General features: G+C 35.5%; 1 protein-coding gene across 1 annotated transcript in view; it reads right to left on the reverse strand.

Moving 5' to 3' along the window:
• Positions 1-20660, reverse strand: part of ATG5 (autophagy related 5) — a 131428-nt gene that overhangs the window by 100163 nt on the left and 10605 nt on the right. The window contains exons 3-4 of the mRNA XM_025925260.2: positions 9790-9917; positions 923-1001 (exon numbers count right to left, since the gene is read on the reverse strand). Coding sequence (XP_025781045.1) covers positions 923-1001; positions 9790-9917 — 207 coding nt within the window. The remainder of the gene's footprint in view (positions 1-922; positions 1002-9789; positions 9918-20660) is intronic.

The following is a 20660-nucleotide window of genomic DNA, read 5'->3' on the forward strand; positions in this document are numbered from 1 at the left end:
GTCACACGTATCAGAACCATATCCTCACTCTGTATGGTCCTGTGGTAATAAAACCTGTGGTAACATGGTACTGTGCAAAGCACATTAGTGCAAATGACAGGGAAATAAACGCCAATGACCCACACACTCACTTTTAGTAAAATGGAAAGGAAAGCATCTTAGGAAGAATGGGTGAGCAGCCTTTAGGCAGTGACTCTGAATGAGTGCCGCTTACAGGAAAGCAAATTAGACACTTAAAACGACTTTTCAATCTTTTAACATACCTCCCTCCCACAATCCATAACCCTCTGAGAATCACTGCCTAGTGATCAACTAACAGAGGTATTTCAATCCTTCAATAGTATTCGTGAATTGCTTGGGGAGCAGGGGCTGAAAAATCAAGGTGGTTAAGGGGAAAGACAGACCATGTTATAAAATACTGGGACAAAATTAAGTTACAATAAATCTGGACTGGTCTTAAAAAGTACAGGAATTAAAACTTCTCAAAACACACTCAGATCTTGTCTTTGGACTTCTGTCTCCTAACCCTTCTCACAATTCAATCAAAATAGCCTTAGAGTTACTCAACAGTGTTAAGCTGTATCCCTCCCTACTCCTATGCCTACATCTAAACTCAGGACTTTGTTCTTCCTATTTGAGATTTTTTTTTAATGAATATAAATATTCCAAAATATTTCAGATTTTAAATGTAGTACATTCAGTTCCAACAAATAGGCATTTATACATACAATGTTTAAATGGATCTGCCAAGAGTTAGGAATAAATCGAAACCTATATGGATGAACACTAGTGGCAGCTTAGGCATTAAAAAGTATCATGGGAGAGGCAATAAACAACTTCGCTTAAAACAAAAATTCTACTCATAAGTCTACTTACTAAATACCACAAGTGGGATAAATGGGAAATGCTACTTCAACTATACCTTAAAATGCACGGTGATGTTCCAAGGAAGAGCTGAACTTGATGCAAGAAGATCAAATAACAAACCAATTGGATAATGCCTAAAAACAAAAGAGTACGTTTTAAGAAAGTATTTTAAAGTTATAACTACAACTACAAAATAAACTTCAGCACATATTGTAACATCAAATATCAGGGGGCTTTAACCACAAATCACAGGAAGACAACATTTTACACAGTTACTTGCCTAAGCTAATATGGTATTGTTGCCAGGTACTAGTCCTTCTTCTAACCATTTCATTCCCCAACGAAGCCTCAATATACATAATGGGATTGTGCTAAAACATCGTTTATCATCCATGACCACTATTATATCACAGTACTGCAATACCTGATTATCATCCCAGTGTTCATATTGGACAACCAGTTTTTTAAAGCTTATTTAAATTTCTTTTTTTATTTTTAAAACAACTTAAAATTTTAGAAAATTTTAAGAAGAAGAGCACCTAAGAAAGCATACAATCATCCATTTTTGGTTATTACTATAGCATATAAATTTCCAGCCTTCTATTTATGCATACATATCTAAATATAGATTAAGCTTATCCTTTACATAATACTATACCCTGCTTTTTTCATATAACATCATGTCAACATTTTCCAAAGTCACTGAATATTTTTCTGCAACCTCAAACTAAAGTGGGTTTTTTTTTTTTTTAAATGTTTATTTTTGAGACAGAAACAGAGCGTGAGCACGGGAGGGGCAGAGAGACAGACAGACAGACACACACACACACACACACACACACACACACACACACACACACACACACACACACACACACACAGAATCTGAAACAGGCTCCAGGCTCTGAGCTGTCAGCACAGAGCTCAACGCAGGGCTCAAACCCACGAACTGTGAGATCATGACCTGAGCCGAAGTCAGACACTCAACCGATTGAGCTACCCAGGTTCCCCTTTTTAAAATAAATTCTATGGGGCACCTGGGTGTCTCAGTCGGTTAAGCGGCTGACTTCAGTTCAGGTCATGATCTCTCAGCTCTAAGGCTCATGAGTTTGAGCCCCGCCATCGGGCTCTGTGCTGACAGCTTAGAGCCTGGAGCCTGCTTCTGATTCTGTGTCTCCCTCTCACTCTGCCCCTCCCCTGCTCACATTCTGTCTCTTTCTCTCTCTCAAAAATAAACATTAAAAAAAATTTATTTTAATAAGAAAAAATATATTCTGGACTTCTAAATAAGAGAACATTTCCTAATATAACTTTACTCACAGTGAAGCAAATTATTTAGCAATAAATACAAGGTTAATAATGCAAACCTTGCAGATTTCAACAAACCTTATTTTTAAAATCATCCTTTCAAAGAATCTAAAGTGGCTTAAATAATGAAATAGAATTAAATAATACTCCCCCAAAAAGCAAAAACACGACTAGCTGGTATCCTATATGGTTCTGTCCTTTGAATGTCAGTGAGTTATGCCTAGATTTAAAAGCTGAAAAATTTGGAAATACATCTAATTCCTCTCAAAATGGTGACCCAATACATTGCCTAACCAAGATTCAAATATTAACTAATACTAGTTATGTTTGCTTACATCTACACAACATAATTGTGAAAAAGTCATCAATTACTAGAGATCATGTATTTATTTAGAAATAATTTAGAATGAATGCCCTGCTAGTAAAATAAAACAGTAGGTAGTTTTAGTCACATACGTGTTATATCTCTTAATAACACCCTCGAACATCTCTATTTGAAAGTTAGCATCTAACACAAATCTTTCATAACCAAATATGAGTACTGAAGGAAATTCTGGATTACCTAAATAATAGAACATTTCCTTCAGAAACATTTCAGAAGCCATGGAAGGGGAAAAAAGAAAAAAAGAAAAAAAGAAAAAAGCCCTAGCCTGCCAAAAACTAAAATAAAAATAATAATTAAAAAAACAAAATAAAAATGCTTCTTTATAGAAAAGTTATAGATTCTATCCAATTCTCGTCTTTCTCTCTGAACTTCTTAAATTGTATGAGCTCTATATAATGCCTTGTATTTTTACAAAAGAGACCTCTCTTAGTTCTATTCTAGGAATTCTATTTCATCATTTTAGGAATTATTTCATTATTCATCAATTATTCCCATCTATGCTTTAAAGATAAAAAAGACTAAAATAGTAGCAATTTGGAAGAATAATGGCATGCCTAGAAGGATGATACAATAATGCATCCTTCCATTTTCTCACTGTTTCACCTAGAATATCATATTTCAAGAAAGCATAAAGTAAGGATCCAGACCCCATCTGCTTTTAGGTATCATTAACACAGCTGAAAGCAAAAAAATGTCTTGTTTTCCATGCATAGTGGGAAAGAGAGGAAACACTGACAAGGGAAGATGTTATGCAATTATCCGATAAATCAGATGATTTTTACAAAAAGAGCAGTACTTTAGACTTTAGACCGTAAAACTGATCATTTAAGTGAAATCTCAGATTATGAGTCATTAGATGATATTCTAGGCGAATTTTACAGAATTCAAAAACTAATTAATGAAAAATGTATTTTTTTTGGTTATATATATATATATATATGTATGTATATACCTATATAGATAGATACATATTTTAAAAATTCAAGTTAGTTAACATATGGTGTAGTGTTGGTTTTAGGAGAATTTAGTGATTCAGGAACTTACATATAACACTCATCCCAACAAGTGCCCCCTTAATACCCATCACTCATTTAGACCATCCCCCCACCTACCTCCCCTCCTGCAACCCTCAGTTTGCTCTTTGTATTTTAGAGTCTCTTCTGGTTTGCCTCCTTCTCTGTTTTTATATTATTTTATTTTTCCTTCCCTTCCCCTATGTTCATCTGTTTTTGAATAATATATTTCTAAAGAGATGGCATTCTTATCCACTTAGTCGTTCAACAGCAAGAATTCCATTATACAATATTTTATGACAAGAATCTGGATCATTTTGCTAAAAAGATGTGTGATAGTATTTTTACATCTTGTATGCTATTTGTGCACTGCAATTTACCTGATAGGAAGCAGGTAAGTGCTAAAGGCAGATTTGTACCAAAGATGACAGGAAGGAATCATATGACGTAGAAATGAAAAAGTATTGATCATTCGAATTGGTATTTACTAATGTAAACACAAGTTTTACAACAAAATCATGATCTGTCAAAGGTTTTAAAAACTTCTTTAAGCATTGCTGTAAAGTACCAATAAGCCAGAACCTCTTAGAGGTCTATTTACATGACAACAAATGAGTAGTTAGTTGCATTCAGAAGACAGTGCCCATTTCAGGTATCTGTACCTTCAAAACCAGGAAAATACTAAGTGAAAATCTGAATTTGCTGTATTTAAATACTTCTTAAAATCTCTAATAAAGTTGTCATTCACTATTCCTTTATTCGTCTCTAAGTTATTTATAAAATGACTTAAACATATGTCTGTCTGTGTATCTATCTAAGTTCACTTCCTCAGATGGTAAATGAAGACTCTTTATCCTGATAAATATTAGGATGAAATTTAAATATTATGGTTCCTAATACTTATATTTAAATATAAATGTATGTAAAGTATTAATATAAAAGCATTCTAAATGTAATAGCTAATAACTACCCTGTAACACTCCTTAAAAATAAAACTGCACCAAAAAAACTATTTACTTCCTTATACTGTCCGGTCAACATCTACAGCTTATATACGGCTCAAAGCAGGTGTTTATGTCAGAATGATTTTGATGCAAGGATACCAACTCCAAACAAATATACTATCTGAATTAACTGGTTCCAAGACTGCTTATTTCTGATGAGTTTATTAATATGTAAGAAAATCTATAACCAAAAACAGAACTGGCAAAAATTAAAGGTACTGAATTTCTCTTACACTATAATCTGATTTACATCAAGGGTTTCAAAAGTACTAATTTGTACAACTCCTCTAAATAGATATTCTACATAGTTTTGTCAGGAGGCTGCTAACCCACAACACAGAAACCACATAAGCCATAACTATAAGTAAATCATAATGTAGCCATTTATCTGTTATGTTGCTACTCCTGCCAATCTAACCTAAATTTAACAGAAAAGGAAGCGGTGAGGATATGAACCTGGAATATATCCCAGAAGAAAGCCAACAGTAAAGGTTCCATCTACCGCCCCATAACAACTGACTGTGCCAGAAGTTAGTGTGAGGTCTATTTTTCACATTTTATTCATTTTCTTTCTCTTCCTTAAACTGATCTAGTCTTTTCTAAATTCAATTTCTCAAAATGAGTAATATTTTCATTATTCTTTGCATAAGCTGTTTCTTCTTCACCCTTTCATTACTGCTAAAATACATACACACATACTGGCCACATGTATAGCAATAACGGATATGTTCCTAAGTCAGCCAAGGGTGCTCACAGTAGTCTAAACATCTGCAGTGGGATAATAAAGCAGTATTCTAACATCAGCAGCAAAAGAAAGCTTCCCCATATACTAGAGAACTGTCATCCTACTCCATGTCACTGAAATAAATGCAGCCTATTCATAAGTCTGTTACAGTGATTCACTAGAAACAGGATTACATTTCATTGAATAAAAAAGGGCACAACTCAAATGTACACCAAAGTAATTTAATGATTACAATAAATTTTGCCCTGCTTCATCTATGGAACAAACAACTGTAGACTAGCACTGTGTTTCACAGCTTTCTAAACCTATTCTTATGCATGAAAAATTACAAAAATAACCAAGGGGATACTAAATGTCTAAAATGCTAAGTAAGCCACACTTCAAAATTCAAGTTTACAAAATAATGTATACAATTTTAGAAGTTCAAACCTTAGAAAAATGACTATCCATAAGAAAGAAAAGCCTGCACAGTGTTTATGATTAAGATGTCATTTTGTTAAAATTTACTTCTGAAACCACACAGATATAGTATTAAATTCTAGGTCATTCCATTTATGTTTAAGATCAAAATCAGTGCCACTTTTGTTTTTTTTTTATTCAAAAGGTAGTTTCAACTTCTTACTTTCAACAATCAGTCCTGAAAATAAGTCAGTTTACCTAAGATAATAATAATAAGAAAGGAAAACTTTTTCTAAAACTTATACTGAAGGCCTAAGATCTAACCAATATTAGGGTATACAAACAAAGTATTCTTTTGAAGAACCAGAAACTGTTCTCTTAAAATAAGTCTAATACAAAAGCAACAAATACAAACTTTGGACACTTGATTTATGGTAAAAAGAAACTTCACCTTTTAAAATGCAATGTTAGAGCACCCTCTGCTGACTAATCAACTCAAATCACTCTTAAAAAAAAAAAAAAAAAAGATCCTTATATTTGAGTTAGATCAGCACTTTCTACCTGCCATGTAATTTTTAAAACAAAGGACTGTAGAGGATAAAACACTAATCAAATAAAGACCCCTCGGATTCTCTCTATAAATCAACAATATCCTAAGTCTTCATTATGTGTATACCACTGCTCTTAAATATCTTTCTATTCTAAGACGGACAATTAACATAAGCAATGCAGAGAGAACATACAGAATTAAAAAAAACAACAACTAGCAAACAGAATATCAGCAGGTGTGGGAGATAGAACCCTGAACTGAGAACTCAAAATCTGGTCCTACTCACTCATTTGAGCACGTTATTTTATTGACTGGAGCCTCATTTTCTCAATAAAAAGAAGAGACTAATTTAATTTAGATTCACTCATGCAGTGAACAAACATTTACTTAGCACCTCTTACGTACTGCTACTTAAGGTACAAAGCCCATACTGAAGTATCTCGTGCAGATATTTAAACAATCGTAACAATAAATATGAATAGGACTTCTAGAGTAAGAAAGAATATCAATTTATGCTCCTTCTTCCTTCTTTTATGAATTGTCTTGTGTTTGATTTTTTTCTCACTTGACTTTATTTAAAACTCCAAAGAATCAGGTATAAGAAAGATGTTATCATCCTACTCAAATACATGTTCTTCTACTCTTTAAGACACTTGCATGGTCTCAAAAGTCCAAGTCCTACAAAACCTCAGTGGTAGCTGCCTCCCTACATGATTATCCTATATGAAGCCCACTGCTTAAATGCCAGACATTGATAGCCTATGACTCCTTTAACACAGGGAAGATAACTCCTTTAATGTGGAAGAAAACTGCAATAGTTAGGAGGAAAAAGAGAAAAAGATCAAGACTTAGCCCAGAGGTCCTAGGTTACATTCACACCTCTGGAAGCTATTCCTTCCTCAAATACATGGAGTACCTAACAATATGGTAGTTAGTCCCCCATATCTGTAGGGGATATATTCCAAGACTGCCCCAGAAGGTGCCTGAAACCACAGATAGTACCAAACTCAACACATTTTACATTTTTTCCTAAATGTACCTGTGGTAACGTTTCATTTATAAATTAGGCACAGTAAGGGACTAACAACAATAACATAATAGAACAATTACATTAAGTTATAATAAAAGTTACATGAAGTGGTCCATCAAAATATCTTATTGTACTGTACTCACCACTCTTCTTGTGATGATGTGAGATGATAAAATGCCTACGTGATGAGATGAAATGAGGTGAATGACATATGCATTATGGCACGGCGTAAGGCTACTACTGACCACCTTCCGACAATACGTCAGAGGAGATCACCTGCTTCCAGACCACGACTGACTGAGGGTAAATGAAACTACGGAAGCAAAACCGCAGGATAAAGGGGGACTACTGCACTAAAGGCAGAGTTTTAACAAAAGCCATTAAACACAATGAGCTTACAACAAGACATATAACTATGAGAGTGACATCACGCATAATAAAAAGTTATCACCCCAAAACCTACAATGAAGATATGTGACCACAGTTACTTTCATATAAGCTCTCTAAAAGTAAAACTAATTTTAATTTTACTCTTTAATAAAAGACTTTCAGAAGGGATAAATCCTGACAAAGTAAGGACATGATATATTTAAGCCAAGATCATTACTCCATAGTAACAGGGAGAAATGGGTCCAAACATTATTTACTGATACAGAATACAAATGTATAGAATACAAATCCTATCAAATACAAAAACAACCACCATACAGGATGGATTAAAAAGCAGCTGAAGGATGATGACTAAGCACTCATTTACTTATAAAAGTTAAATTGAGGTTTCCCATCATTTTCAGAGTTTCTCATTTGGGGGTGGTTTTGTACCCCTCCACCCCGGGACATTTGGCAACATTTTTTATAATCATGACTAGAGGGAATATTACTAGCACTGGTAGGCAGAGGTCAAGGCTGCTGCTAAAAATCCTGCAATGTATAGGATAGCCCTTCCACAACAAAAAATTATCTGGGTCAAAATGTCAACAGGGCTGTTGTTGAGAAACCCTACTTTACAATGATAAAATTGAAAAGCCTAGTGTCAGTCACATGGATTCTTACAATAATGTGTATGCAACTAATACACATAAAGCAATGTAACTTCAATACCCAACTATAATACAGATTAAACTGCCAAGAATATAGATATATCCTATTGCTACTCAGCCACAATCTTTCCCCCTCCTTCCTTTCCCTCTACTCTCCTGGTCCTTGCTCCTCTTACACTTCTTTTAAGCCACCTTCCCATTCCAAAACCTCCAATTCTGAGAAATAAAAAGAAACAGAAAACATGGACTTATCTGTGCTGTCTGAGATCTAGAACTAGTCAAGAGTCATAATGAGTCTGATCTATGACTATGAAGCTCATCAGTACGGTTTTTACTAAAAAATGAATGCTATAAAGAACTTTGTCATCCTTTCCCAGAATTGCCTCAAAAAGTTGGAGACGTGACCCATAACCCAATACAAAATCACCTTGTAGGTTTCTAAACCATCATGAAAAATCTATTCACTCGTGGGAATTCATCAACAGAAGGTAAGTTCCAAAAGTTCACTCCTTATTTCTAAGTAATGCTTGTATTTAAGTCAACCGCACTTATTAAACATCTACTAGCTTCCTTTTTTATAAGACTCTTTTAAAACTCTTCATTTTAATACTCCGAGATTCAGAATCCAAGTCTGCTTTTAACCTATTTATACGTTTCATATTTCCTTCTAGTCTTGACTCAGGCTATCATCTTTTCATTCAACTACATTCATATGGCAGCATTTCAACACCTATATCCCAGCATACCTTGAACCTTTTTTTTTTATATGCCTCTCTCTGTAATTTACCCAGTTTCATTAAATATTTTTGGAAGCACAATTTACAAAACTCCCTACAGTAACAGAGGAAGCACAAAATACATCATCTGTACATGGATAAGCCCAGATTTAGGATTTATTTTCAATATGTTTCTTCAGAATGATATAATATCAAAATTATTTTTCACATAAAAAGAAAATCAATATATTTTAAATACTAAACCAAGGCTCGATAAAATGTGCATATTGGCACAGTGATCAACTAAATGTGGCAATTGGTTGGAAAGATGCCATTTTAGGTAATCATGTGCATATAAAGATCTATTATAAAAACTTTGGAAATAGAACCAAAATTGAATACTGTCACAGAGTGACATTCTTAGGGGAGTCTTAAATGTATCTGAAGAAAGGAAAAAAAAAAAAAAACAACAACCGCATAACCAAATACACTACTATTATGCTATAGAAAAATCTACTGTTGAAAATATATACAAATGTGTCCAGTCTCCCATGCATCCAACAGAAGGAAGAAATATTTTCAGTAAAATATTTGAATAAAATGCACTGTATTATATGAGCTAGACTAGTGATTTATTTCTTTATATAACTTTTTAAAAATTGCTAGAGGGCACTATACCTTCTTAAAGCTAGCATATACTCAATGCTTAAAAATGCAGAAAAATTCACTCACCATTTCAGTGGTGTGCCTTCATATTCAAACCATATCTCACTAATGTCTTCTTGTCTCATAACCTTCTGAAAGTGCTTTTTCACTTTGTCAGTTACCAACGTCAAATAACTTACTCTTGGCAAAAGCAACTGAAATGAAAATTCGTAAAACCGTATTTATTTACTATTTTTTTTAAAATGTATATACTAAATAGGTTTTTGAATCTTAAGGAAAAACAGCCATGTTCTTTGCATTATTTTGAATATTCCACACAAAGTCAACTGCTTTTTATAGCAAACCCTTTACAGGCTAAAGGTTAATAACTTTTAAATTTTCTTGTCATTACTTAAAGTACAGCTTATAGTATAAGTACCTAGAATAAACAACACAAATCAATCTACATACAATCTTTCTGTAATACTTTTCTCCAAATAAAAACACAATGTAATCAGATGTCATGCTATTTAGGATGCTTCTTACTTCTATTAAATTTAACTTAAAAATTAATATGATTCACCTGAGTTAATTAAACTGTTCTGAGAAGATAATCAACTCAGTCCTAATGTACATCTTGACTTATCAATCAGGACTTCTCAATTGGTCCATCATGTTTTGATAATCTACTGTGTATTAGGTTACTCGCAATGAAGAAGAACACCAAGACAAAGATATAATCTGTCCTCTTCTATATGAGGCTAAAATAAAGGCAAAAAAAAAAAAATTCATAAGAAGTACTTACAAAAATACTTCATTGCAGCAACAGAGAGGCCTTTAAAGGTAAAATAGAAGCTCATTTAATGAACAAGAGGGGCCCACTATGATAGCATGAATAAAAGAATGGCACAATGAGAAACAGTATTTGAGGAATATTCTAGCAGTTTGTACATAAAAGACTTAAAGAAGGTAAGATTATAGACTGGAAATCTGTTAAGGAAACATCACATGAGGAGATGGGCATGAAGGAATGGAAAAGTGAGAAAGGTCTGGAAATCAGTCAGACAGATTTTGGTTACTACTAATCAAAAAACTGAAGGAGAAAAATAAGTTAAAGATGATTATTGAGCTACACATTTAAATCTTTAATTTTTTTTAAAGTTTATTTTTGAGAGACAGAGAGAGCGAGCATGCAATCAGGGGAGGGGAAGAGGGGGGGGGGGGAGACAGAATCTGAAGCAGGCTCCAAGTTCTGAGCTGTCAGCACAGAGCACGATGCAGGGCACGAACCCAGGAACCCATGGGATCATGACCTGAGCCAAAGTCCAATGCTTAACCAACTGAGCCACCCAGGCACCCCTAAAGCTTTGAAGTGCAATAAGACACAAGCTTAAGATGTAATGCCGGTAGACTGGTGATCCTGCCACTGTCCATCAACTCCTTCAATCCTGTCTTCACAGAGCCTGGGGCTACTTGGACTTTGGAGAAAGAAAAGTCTGGGAGGGAATACTGGGCTAGGTAAACCTTCAACCAGCATAGTTATAATGGCCATCATTGTTTTTCCCCCACCAAAGATACCCAGAAAGAAAACATGATAGTATGTAAGAAAACTGCTTAGAATTTTTATAAAGAAGAACACACAAGTGGATAAAAGGAGGAAAGTGGCTGGGGCGCCTGGGTGGCTCAGTCATTAAGCATCCAACTTCAGCTCAGGTCATGATCTCACAGTTTGTGAGTTTGAGCCCTGCATCATACTCTATGCTGACAGCTTGGAGCCTGGAGCCTGCTTTGGATTTTGTGTCTCCCTCTCTCTCTGTCCTTCCCCCACTCACACTCTGTCTCTCAAAAAAGGAATAAATGTTGGGGCGCCTGGGTGGCGCAGTCGGTTAAGCGTCCGACTTCAGCCAGGTTACGATCTCGCGGTCCGTGAGTTCGAGCCCCGCGTCAGGCTCTGGGCTGATGGCTCAGAGCCTGGAGCCTGTTTCCGATTCTGTGTCTTCCTCTCTCTCTGCCCCTCCCCCGTTCATGCTCTGTCTCTCTCTGTCCCAAAAATAAATAAACGTTGAAAAAAAAAATTAAAAAAAAAAAAAGGAATAAATGTTAAAAAAAAAATTTTAAAGGAGTAAAGTGGCAAAAATTTATGTTTTTCCCTCCTTTGTAGTAGATACTCTAGCCATTTCTTACTTTCTAAGCTTCTGTCTTTTGCTGGTAAAATTGTATTGTTATTCTCTTTCAGCTGCTTTTGACAGGCTAACTCTGCTGCATTTTTCATGCTGTTTATTCAGTTATGTCTTTTGGGGGTGCCCAGGTGGCTCAGTCAGTTAAGCATCTGACTCTTGATTTTGGCTAAGGTCATGATCTCAACCTCAGGAGATGTGGAGCCTGCTTAAGATTCTCTCTTCCTCTTCCTCTGCCCCTCCCCTGCTTGTGAGCACATGTACACACTCTCTCTCAAGAAAACAAATTAATTAATTAAGTGAAAAAGTTGTCTTTTGGTTAGTAAATCAAGTAGAACTACTGGGCTGGGGAATACATACAAAGAGAAATACTCTGGTTAAGGGAACTAATATTTAATCACAGAAAATCAAGATAACAAGCCCCAACTGGGTAAGAGAATATGACAGTGGTCCTAGGGACAACAGGGTAGAGGGGGTAGGAGGTAGCTGGCATGCTCCAGGATGGAACGGAAGGTACTTGTTAATACTAGAACTAAGCTTTTGGATAGCAATGTGGATTCAACAAAATGTTAAGTTCCTCTTTTATAAAGAAACAACTAGAATGTGGATTAGGGAAGAAAAGAAAAAGGAAATGAATACAGTATGTAAGAAAAAACACTAGTTGTTTTACAGGAAATTATCAACTCTATTTTATATGCAGTTTAAACAACTTGCAGAATCATATTCTATTAAAGAAATGGCAAAGAAAAGATTCATTAAAATCAGAAATCACAGAATCAAATACAAATGTAATGTGGGCATCTCTAAGAAATTAAAATAGCATAATAAATTAGCCATTTTTTTAAATAAATAAGTACAGAATTGACCCTTGAACAATGTGGGAGTTAGGGGTGTCAACCCCCACATGGTTCAAAATCCATGTATAACTTTTGTCTCCTCAAAAACTTAAACTACTAATAGTCTCTTGACTGGAAGCCTTACCAATAATATAAACAGTCAAATAACAAGATATTTTGTATCTTATATGTATTATATAGTCTTATAATAAAGAAAGCTAAGAAAATGTTATTAAAATCATAAGGAAAAGAAAATACATTTACAACACTGAACTGTAAAACAGATCAGCATATAAGTGGACCCACACAGTTCAAACCTGTGTAAGAATCAACTGTAATCTATTAGTCTAATAAGCTTTATACTAGTAAATCCAAAACTTTTAATTTAAAATGTCCATTGTAATTAAATAATAATCTATTCTGTAGAGAATATTAACCTATGGATATTATAAGAAAAGAAAACACATCAGGACTAATGAGCACGGATATCATCTCCTGATTTTGGGGTGTCGTACCACATGCCTAGGGTTCAAAGTTACTGAAAAATTCACAAATGATTTTCATGAAATGAAAACTTCTTTACATAAGGAATGAGGAGTATTAGAATGTAAGCTCCAATAATACAGGGATTTTTGTTCTGTCCACTGCTACTTTCCAAATGCCCAAAATAGTGCCTGCTTTATACAATAGGCACACTATATATATTTGCTGAATGAAACACAGATCCCAAAGGTTAAGTAACAAAAAGCCAAAATGATAATTAATAAAGAATTCCCATTCTTAAGACAGAATCTATACCGAAACGTACTTGGAATCTTCTTTTCTAAATTGGTCTGTGGGAGTAATCTGTAACTGATATAAATATCTACAGCAGCACTAAAAAATGACACTAAGATTTGAGAATGGCTATATAAGAGTAAGTATAGATACAACTTAGCTGGTAAATATTTAAGTAAGTAAAAATAAAGGGGCGCCTGGGTGACTAGTTGGTTAAGCGTCCAACTTCGGCCCGGGTCGTGATCTCACGGTTCACGGGTTTGAACCCCATGTTGGGCTCTGTGCTGACAGCTCAAAACCTGAAGCCTGCTTCAGGTTCTCTGTCTCCCTCTCTCTTTCCCCCTCCTGCACTCGTACCCTGTGTCTCTCTCTCTCTTTTTCAAAAATAAACATTTAAAAAAATGAAAAAAAAAACAGTAAAATAACATAATCCTGTCTTCTATATCCAGATTGTACCATTCACTGATTTTCTTAGGTGTATTTCATTGGTTTACTTTTATTTTAATTGTGGTAAAATATATCTTGCATAAAATTTGCCATTTTAGCCATTTTTCAGTGTATAGTTCATTGGCATTAAATACATTCACACTGTTGTGCAACCATCACCACTCTCCATCTTAAGAATTTTTCATCAGCCCAAACTCAAATTCTGTACCAATGAAACAGTAACTCCCCTATTCTTCTCTTCCCCGGGCCCTTGGGAATCACTTTCCTAACTTGTTTCTTTGAATTGGACTATTCTAGGTACCTTGCCTAAGTGGAACCATAAAATATTTGTCCTTTTGCGTCTGGCTTATTCCACTTTAATTAATGTCTTTGAGGTTAACTTCTTTTAATATGAAAAGGATTATCCCTCTCTAGGGAAACTGTCAGCTACATGGCATCAATCCATCATTCTCTTATTCCTCATGTAGCACTATCAAGTACTCAGTGAGTATTACACAAGTGATTCATTTTTTTTCTATACAGCTTGCAAGGAATACAGGAATAGCTGTACAGATTACTTATGTTTTTGAAAAAGGTAGCTGCAATATTATTTATTTGTGCCAAATCCTATTTTGTCCAACAATTTTCAATTATAAAATTAGAGGCTTATTTACCTAGAACAAAAGTAGAATTAAAATATACTAGAATTCTGTTCCATTTCAATGCATGAGGCATCACACCAGACAATGAAGACAGAGCACCGAATGAGACAAGAGTTCCTCCACAGCACTAACAGGCTAGATAGATGGTCAGCAAAAACAAAATTACAAATGTGATGAATGCAAGGAGGAAGGAAAGAGTGCTACAAGACAAAGTAGCAAAGGAATTTAACCTCACCTAGGGGCTTATGGAAAGACATGACAGGAAACTATGCTTAGGCAACAGCCAAAAGGTAAACAGGAGTGAACCAAACATGAGTGCTGTGAACGTTTGGCTGTGAGTAGGAGTAGGAGATACTGCTGCTTATTCCAGACAGAGGAAATACAAGAAGCCATAAAGTGAATATGAGAAGACAAAGATTGGCACGCTGGAGGAACCATAAGAAGTCGAATATGACAGGAATAGAGAGGGTTGAGACAGCAGCGTACTGAATAAGGAAGGGACCAGATAAACTACAGGAAGGATCTTAAGATGAGGAAAGGCTACTAAAGGTTTTATTCCAACTAAAAACTGAAAAATGGAAAGAGGGCAAGAATGAAACAGGGAAATTAGTATTATCAAATCCCATCAGTTTTTAAATGGTGGTCTGTTCTCAACAAATCGAATCCAACAGTACATTAAAAGAATCACTCACCATAATCGAATGGGATTTATTCCTGGGCTGCAAGGGTGGTTCAATATTCGCAAATCAATCGTGATACACCACATTAATAAAAGGTAAGAACCACACGATCTTCTCCTTAGATGCAGAAAAAGCATCTGACAAAGGACAGCAACCATTCTTAATAAAAATCCTCAACAAAGTAGAGATATAGGGAACATATCTCAACATCATAAAGGCCATATATGAAAAACCCACAGCTAATATCATCCTCAATGGAGAAAAACTGAGAGCTTTTCCTCTACGGTCAGGAACTAGACAGGGATGTCCACTCTCACAATTGTTATTTAACACAGTCCTTGAAGTCTTAGCCTCAGCAATCAGAAAACAAAAAGAAATAAAAGGCATCCAAACCATTAAGGAAGAAATCAAACTTTCACTATTTGCAGACAACATGATACTCTATGTAAAAACCTGAAAGATTCCACCAAAAAATTGCTAGAACTGATACACGAATTCAGTAAAGTCGCTGTATATAAAATCAACGTACAGAAATCTGTGGCTTTTCTATACACCAATAATAAAGCAGCAGAAAGAGAAATCAAGGAATTGATCCCATTTGCAACTGCATCAAAAACCACAAGACACCTAGGAATAAATCTAACCAAAGAGGTAAAAGATCTGTACTGTGAAAACTATAGAACACTTGTGAAAGAAATTGAAGACACAAAGAAATGGAAAAGCATCCCAAGCTCATGGAATGGAAGAACACTGTTAAAATGTCTATACTACCCAAAGCAATCTACACATTTAATGCAATCCCTATCAAAATACCACCATATTTTTCACAGAGCTAGAACAATCCTAAAATTTATATGGAACCACAAAAGACCCAGAATAGCCAAAGCAATCTTGAAAAAGAAAATAAAAGCCAGAGGCATCATGATTCCAGACTTCAACTTATATTACAAAGCAATAGTGATCAAGACAGTACAGCATTGGCACCAAAACAGACATACAGATCAGTGGAACAGAATAGAAAACCCAGAAACGGACCCACAACTATAGGGTCAACTAATCTTTTAGAAGCAGGAAAGAATATACAATGGGAAAAAAAGACTGTCTCTTCACCAAATGGTGCGGAGAAACCTGGGTAGTGACATGCAGAAGGATGAAACTGGACCACTTTCTTACACCACACATGAAAATAAATTCAAAATGAATGAAAGGGGCACCTGGGTGGCTCAGTCTAAGGTTAAGCGTCCAACTTCGGCTTGGGTCATGAATTCATGGTTCTTGAGTTAGAGCCCCGCGTTGGGCTCTGCACTGACAGCTCAGAGCCTGGAGCCTTGCTTCGGATTCTGTGTCTCCCTCTCTCTCTGCCCCCACCCCCCACCCCCCCCGGCTTGTGCACTCTCTCTCTCAAAAATAAATAAATAAACATTTTTTTAAAAACTCATTATCGGGGCGCCTGGGTGGCGCAGTCGGTTAAGCGTCCGACTTCAGCCAGGTCACGATCTCGTGGTCCGGGAGTTCGAGCCCCGCGTCGGGCTCTGGGCTGATGGCTCAGAGCCTGGAGCCTGTTTCCAATTCTGTGTCTCCCTCTCTCTCTGCCCCTCCCCCGTTCATGCTCTGTCTCTCTCTGTCCCAAAAATAAATAAACGTTGAAAAAAAAAAATTAAAAAAAAAAAAACAAACTCATTATCAAAATGAATGAAAGACCTAAACGTGAGACAAGAAACCATCAAAATCCTAGAGAACACAGGCAGCAACCTCTCTCATGTCAGCCATGGCAAATTCTTACTAGATACGTCTTCTGAGGTAAGGGAAACAAAAGCAAAAATAAACTTTTGGGACTTCATTCATCAAAACAAAAAGCTTCCGTACAGTGAAGGAAACAACAAGACTAAGTAAGAGGCAACCTTTGGAATGCGAAAAGATATTTGCAAATGACGTAACTGATAAAGGGTTAGTATCCAAAATCTATAACGAACTCATCAAACTCAATACCCAAAATACAAATAACCTACTTAAAAAATGTACAGAAGACATGAATAGACATTTTTTCAAAGAAGACATCCAGATGGCCAACAGACACATGAAAAGATGCTCAACATCACATCATCAGGGAAATACAAATCAAAACTACAATAAGAGATCACCTCACATCTGTCAGAATAGGTAAAATTAACAACACAGGAAACAACAAGTGTTGGCAAGAATGCAGAAAAAGGAGAATACACTTACACTGTTGGTGGAAATGCAAACTGGTGCAGCCACTCTGGAAAACAGTATGGAGGGTCCTCAAAAAGTTAAAAATAGAACTACCCTGCAACCCAGCAATTGCACTACCAGGTATTTACCCAAAAGTTACAAAAATACTGATTCGAAGGGACACATGCACCCTGATATCTACAGCAGCGCTATCAACAATAGCAAAGTATGTAAAGAACCCAAATGTCCATCAACTGATGACTAGATAAAAAATATGTGGTATACATACACAATGGACTATTACTCGGCCACAAAAAAGAATGAAACTAGCCATCTGCAACAACGTGGATTGAGCTTGAATGTATTATGCTAAGCGAAATAAGTCCATTAGAAAAAGACAAATAGCATATGATTTCACTCATTATGTGGAATTTAAGAAATGAAACAGATGAACATGAGGGGAAAAAAGAGAGAGGCAAATCATAAAACAGACTCTTAACTGTAGAGAACAAACTGAGGGTTGCTGGAGGGAGAGTGGACAGGGGGGATGGGTTAACTGGGTGATGGGGATTAAGGAGGGCACTTGTGATGAGTACTGGTGTAGTATGTTAAGTGATGAATCACAAAATTCTACTACTGAAGCTAATATTATACTATATGTTAACTAACTGGAATTTAAATAAACTTAAAAAAGAAAAAAAATAAATTGTAGTCCTAACTAGGCTGTAGCAATGGGTATGGAAGAAACTGGCTAAATTTCAGAGATATTTGAGATGTAAAATCAGATGGATTAAGTTACTAACTGAATGTCAGGGATATGAGAGAATGGAGCAACAAAGGATGAGTCCTTTCTTAATTACTGGTAAGAATAATTAATTAGCTGGGTGACAGATCTACTTGCACAAATAGGAAGGGAGTACGGCAGATGACCAGGCTATCTGGAAGAAATGATGATGAGTCCAGTTTCAAACACACGAAGTTTGAGTGTCTTCAAGACATCTCAGTGAGGATATACAGCAGACAGACATATAGGAACAGAACTCAGGAGAAAAATCTTGGGAGTTGTCAAGATGCAAATGCTCAACAAGAGATTAAAATGGTGGCTCCAGGGGGGAAAGAGTGAAGTGGAGGGGGAAAAAAAAGCAAAGTTCCAAGGAATGCCAACATTAAGGAAGAAGCAAAGGAGAGAGATCTGGCAAAGGAGACCAAGAAAAAAAACAAAAACAAACCAGAATAGTAGAAGCAAAACCAGGATTATGAGGCACTGCACAGCAAGAGAGAACAATGTCACAAAGTGGAGAAAACATCCAAATCAATAGCAAACACCACTGGGAGATCAAGCATATGAAAATTCAAAAACAGACTCTAGGTTTGACAAAAAAGATGGCATCAGTGACTTTATCAAGAACAATTCTGTTGGAGTAGTGCGAAAATGTGATTACAGTAAGATAAGTGGAAGGTGGGAAGGAGACAATGAGTACAGACCACCTTTTTCCTAAGTCTGGCTGTGAAGGGAAAGCAAAAGGTTGAAAGAGAGATGGGGTCAATAGAAGGTGGTTTCAGGATAGGAAGGATTTAACATAATATAAATGCTGCAAAAAAAGGAGCTAGTAGGTAGAAGTTGAAAGTAAAATAAAGAGAGAAGGCAGGGGTAGAGGTAGGAGAATATCAGAAACCACCAGCTTCCTGAGAAGACTACAGATGGGATCCAGAGCAGATAGAAGGATAGGGCTTGCCTAGGAGGAAGAACACCTCTTCCATTAAAACAAGAAGAAGTCAGTATGTGTGAATGCAGATATGTTTAGGAGACTTGGTGACAGAAGGTTAAGAAATCAAGAAGTGAGGTCACCTCTTCAGAGTGAAAAATAAGGTCAGGCCTCAGAGAAATAGAGAAGAATAGAGAAAGCTTACTAAGGAAACATAAAAGGACTGCTCTGTAATGTTTACAGTCCACTCAGATTTATGACCATATGCCTAATTGCATGATTTTTGTAACAAGTCACAAAATATGAATGCAAATTAGTCTTATGTTTTCATATTAGATAATCTAAATGAAAAGCAACAGTTTAAATGAATACAACAGCAACAACAGAATGAAAGACTGCCTAGTTTCCAACAAATTTCCTTCCTTATATTCCCTGCAAAATATATAATTCTCTGACATAGATATGGGATGTAGGCTGAAAGGAGATTTATGCAGAGGTAATAAATCAAAATGCAGAAATAAACAGGAATATATTTAACATTAATATTATTTTCCAATGGCAAAGACTCTTTGAATAATAATTTAGTTTATAAATGTGGTAGAAATAGATAATTTAAAATCTAGTTTCTAAGAAATAACGAATGAATGTTATAAAAAGAAAAGTGTAGGGATGCCTGGCTGGCTCAGTCCATGGAGCATGCGACTCTTGATCTCAGGGTTGTAGTTCAAGACCTACGTTGGGTATAGGGATTACTTAAAAATAAAATCTTTAAAAAAAATAATAAAACAAAACAAAACAAAACAAAACAAAAGTATATTCCCATTCACCTATCATTATCACACATCCACTTCAACATGAGTGGACTTTTCAGGCCATGCTAACAATCCTGTTATATCACCTCACCTGAGTTTTGAGAATGTCTAGGAAAGAGGCATACTGGCCCTCAGGCTATGTATTTTTACCTCATTTTATCCAGGATCTTTAAAATATTATCATTATTATAAACCAAAGCAATTAAAAATATTCAAGCTTAATTTACAACCACAACACATGTGAACTAAAACCGTACTGTCACTGCCATTGTCACCTATAATTCTAAGACTAACCATTACTCACCTATAATTCTAAGACTAACCATGTTTTGTATATTTTCTTCCCATATGTATTAACTTATGCTTAAGTATGTATGTATTTAAAGAGCAAAATCTAGATTATGCTACATGATTTTCAACTGTAGTTTTTGTATATACATTTTGTTTTGTTTAAAATGTATATATGCCTGTCAACCAACATTTTTCAAAAACATAATCATAATTACCATATGAGTTTCTTTTGGGTGAAAAATTAGGGCAAAATACATTAAAAAAAATAATTATCAATTAGACAAAACAATTTTCTTCCTCCTACAGATATCCCCAATACTTGCTGCCATTTTCAATTCAATTAGAAACTGTTGGAAAGCAACTTACAACAATCTTTTCATCTTTAACAGATTCATATA

Source organism: Puma concolor, chromosome B2, assembly GCF_028749965.1.
Source record: "Puma concolor isolate L17-30 chromosome B2, mPumCon1.1.hap2, whole genome shotgun sequence".
Lineage (NCBI taxonomy): Eukaryota > Metazoa > Chordata > Mammalia > Carnivora > Felidae > Puma > Puma concolor.